The sequence below is a fragment of the Schistocerca cancellata genome, chromosome 2 (genome assembly GCF_023864275.1).
Source record: "Schistocerca cancellata isolate TAMUIC-IGC-003103 chromosome 2, iqSchCanc2.1, whole genome shotgun sequence".
Lineage (NCBI taxonomy): Eukaryota > Metazoa > Arthropoda > Insecta > Orthoptera > Acrididae > Schistocerca > Schistocerca cancellata.
Window position 1 is genome coordinate 210,064,013 of NC_064627.1, and position 3,762 is coordinate 210,067,774.

Genomic DNA, 3,762 nt, shown 5'->3' on the forward strand with positions numbered 1-3,762 from the left:
CATACATACAAACACGACCTGCTATTGATTCGAAATACGTAGTAACGCATTCCTGGTTCTCAGACAGCAGCACAGTTTCCGAATAGTGACGACGTGCTGCAGATATCCTGATGCTAATGCCGAAATTTGACATTAATACTAGCAAGATTTCGTTTAACGTTAAGAATTTAACACTGAATCTGTACTTCACAAGGATATGATGCTGAAGTTCCGTGTCGGCTCCCAACCCTTATGGAGATTGTGGTGGGTGTTTGGGCTCGCGCCATTTCCTAAAACAAGTACATATAAGAACTGCTGCAAAAAGAGGGAGAAGACTTTGTGCAAGAAATTTATGACTGTCTCTGTCTTCTGGTTCCTAGTAATACTTGTCCAGACGTTTAGAAGTATTTACTCTAATGTAACACTATATCGTACGATTTCAGAGCTCATAACACTCACTTACATCATCACAGATATGCTATCGTCTTTGAAAATACTGTTGACGATGATGATATGCATCGTGACAGGAGCCCAAGAGCTACGGCGATATGGTAAAGAGCTGAAGCATGCTGATGAGCTCATGATATCGAAGAACACAGAAAACGCCAAGAAGACGGGAACTTTTCTGTTAGTTGTCCATCTGGCAGCCCTTGTTGCCGTGCTCGCCACTATAGATCAAAACTCGAATGGTTTCTTTGATTACCTGGAAGTCACATTCTCACTGTTCTTCGACTATATGATGACTGTGCAGTTCGCTGTGCTGGAACTAGAGATGTGGATGAGATTCTGCTCTCTGAATGCCCGTCTTCAGGAAGCAGTTCCAGTGCGCCTGACGCCTCTGTCTCGGGAAGCGGCTTCCCAGCTGACGTCACCAAGCAGACTTCGCCAGCTACTGGAAGCCTACACGTCACTGTGCCGAGGAGCAAAACATCTGCAGAACCACTTTGGAGCACCTGTGGCGGTCAGCGTGGCGCAGTCGGTGTGGTGTTCCACTTGCAGCGCCTACGAAGTGCTACTGATACAGCTGCGGCCTCAGTGGGCCCGGAAGTTGCCACTCAGCCCCTCCGTCTGCAATTCACTGACGTTTTTCGCGTCGCACTGGCTGCGACTCACCACATTGGCGTTGTCTTGTGCGGCGGTGGAGCACGCAGCAGCGACTACTGGCGAACTCCTGTTGTCGGCTTCTGTGACGTCTGAGGGCCGATGTGCTGAACTGGAGAGTTTCTTGCCATTCGTCATACATGGCCCACGACTGCGTTTCTCAGCTGCTGGGTTCTTTACAGTCGACCGTCACCTGCTAGTGTCTGCATTAGCCATTGTTGTAACTTACGTTGTTATCTTGGGACAGCTCACACCTATACAGTGAACAGGTATAAATGTTACTAAACAGTGTAGAATCGCTGTGGAAGAAATTTTCGTTATCCCCTTAGAGAATACACAGGTAGCTTTCAAGATCTCATAGATGATGAATAAGTTGTACTTAGCAGCCTTGTAACTTCTACTGCTTACATACACTTACGAGCCAAAACATAATGATCACTGCCCAACTTGAAGTTGTATTCTGCCTGGTGATGCAGTGAGGGAAGCATATGAGCGGAGCAGACACAAATGGGGAATCATTTAGTGATGATAAGTGGGTCAGATAAGAAAATCTCTCGACTTAGGTGACCTTCAGAAAAGCCAGACTGCTGTAGCTCAGTGCCTGGGAGTGAGAATTTTGGAAACGGCGAAGGCGGTCGGCTGCTCGCGTGCTACTGCCGTGGGCGTCTATGGAAAATGATTGAAGAATGCTGAAACAACGAGTATGCGACAAGTAACTGGACGTCCATACCTCATCACAGAACACAGGGCTCGGAGGCTTGGCCACTCTCTAGAGCAGGATAGGCGACGAATCGTAGCAGGTCTGACGACAGCGTACAGTGCTGTTGCAAGCACAAATGTTTTGAAGCACACCGTCAAGCGCACAGTGCTGAACACAACAGAGGACCACTGTGTGTTCCAATTTCGACCCAAGAACAGTGGGCATGGAATCATCGAGATTGGACCACATGCCTATGGAATCGTGTTGCCTGGTAGGATGAACCCCTTTTATTTTTAACCCAGGCCGGTGGTCATGTCCCGATACTCCGTCATCCAGGTGAACAGATGCTCGAAGCATGCAGCACGCCCAGGACGCAAGCCTATGGGAGCATAATTATGTTATAGGGGATATTCATCTTTGCTTCCATTGGACCTGCGGTAATAATCGAAGGCACCATGACAGCTGTTGGCTACGTGAACATTATTAGAGACCATCTGTAACCCCTTACGCTTGAGGTCCCCTCAACTGCGATGGCATCTTCCAGCAGGATAACTGCCTCTGTCAGAAGGCTAGAATCGTACTGGAGTGCTTGAGGAGCGCGACAGTGAACTGACGTTGATGTCTTGGCCATCAAATTCGTGATACCTGCATCCGGTGAAACCGAACTGGGACAATATCTGGCGCCTACTTCGAGCCCACAGAGCAACCACCTGTAAATTACTGGAAGTGTGTGACCTGTGCGTATGCATCTGATGCCACAAAACTATGGAAATCTATCCTAAATCCGTTGCACGTGGAATCGCTGCTGCATTGCGTTTCGGAAGAGGACCAACATGATTTAAGTAGGTGCTCATGACGTTTTGGCCCATCAGCGTATGTCATGGCAGTTAGTTTGTGAGTGTATATTTGTGTGTGTTAGCTATAGTCGGTTGTATGAGCACTGTGATGGCTAAACATGTGGACACGACAGAATATCAGATACGAGCCACCATGGTTGAGCATGGCCATAACCACGTCGTCCATAAAGTTTCCTGATTTGCGGGTGTCACCATATGGACTGTGCAATATATCTACAAGGAAAGGTTTGTATAATTCCTCTTTCTCTTTAAGCAGAGTATAAAAGATTCGTTCCATTTTATTACTACCAAGAAGAGAGGGTGGAATTATCTCAATAACGTGAGCTAATGGAGACATTGGCGTAATTAGTGATCACTGACTCCTTGCCAACAGTGAGAGACATGACCATGAATCCGTATCTCCTTGCTTGTATGGCCTTTGCAATGCAGTGATTCTTTATAGCATATAAGACTGGTATGATAAAGTCAGAATAAGTGCAGGTTCTGTTACTGACCATGTGATGCACATTTAAGGCTGCTTCAGTGGTGGCCAAACTATAGCATCGCCATATGAGCAAAGTCCAGCTTATCTCGTTGCTCACTCTCACAATAACCTGCAAAAGTATTTAAAACTCGATGTTAGGAGAATCGATCAAGATTGAATAAAATAATCACTTTGTTGTTCATGTTGTTAAGGTAAGATGTAGAAACCTTAGAGTAGATTAGATATACTTTTCCTTCCCGTTGATCCATTGTGAGGAGGTCCTTCAGCATGTATAACATGTCAGAAGTACGAGAATACACAATAAATATTTGCAAAGAAAAACACATACGAGTTTTCTAATGTACCTTCCACAAATCCCAATGGAATGATCGTAATGCAAGTGGAATGCGTCAAACAATTTAAAATCATTATTAATTTATGAGGTAATAAGCACTGATTATCATAATTATTTAACAACACTTAATTTCAATGCTCACATTACTGCACTGATTTTGTTCAGATGTTTGTACGAAACCTAAAATGTAACCGTCTCGTACTAGCCACACGGACAGGAGGAGTGCAAATAAGAATGATACAGGAAGGTGAGTTTGATTCCTAGATGTGTTTAAAACAATATCCCAACGGTTATTCATAGTTTACAC

The 3,762-nt window shown here is 45.1% G+C and overlaps 1 protein-coding gene across 1 annotated transcript; it reads left to right on the forward strand.

Annotated features, from left to right (window-relative positions):
• The first annotated feature begins 484 nt into the window (after nt 1–484).
• On the forward strand, nt 485–1,345 carry LOC126152506 (uncharacterized). The gene has a single exon (XM_049916011.1). It carries the CDS (start codon nt 485–487, stop codon nt 1,343–1,345), a length of 861 nt encoding a protein of 286 aa, XP_049771968.1.
• The last annotated feature ends 2,417 nt before the right edge of the window (nt 1,346–3,762 follow it).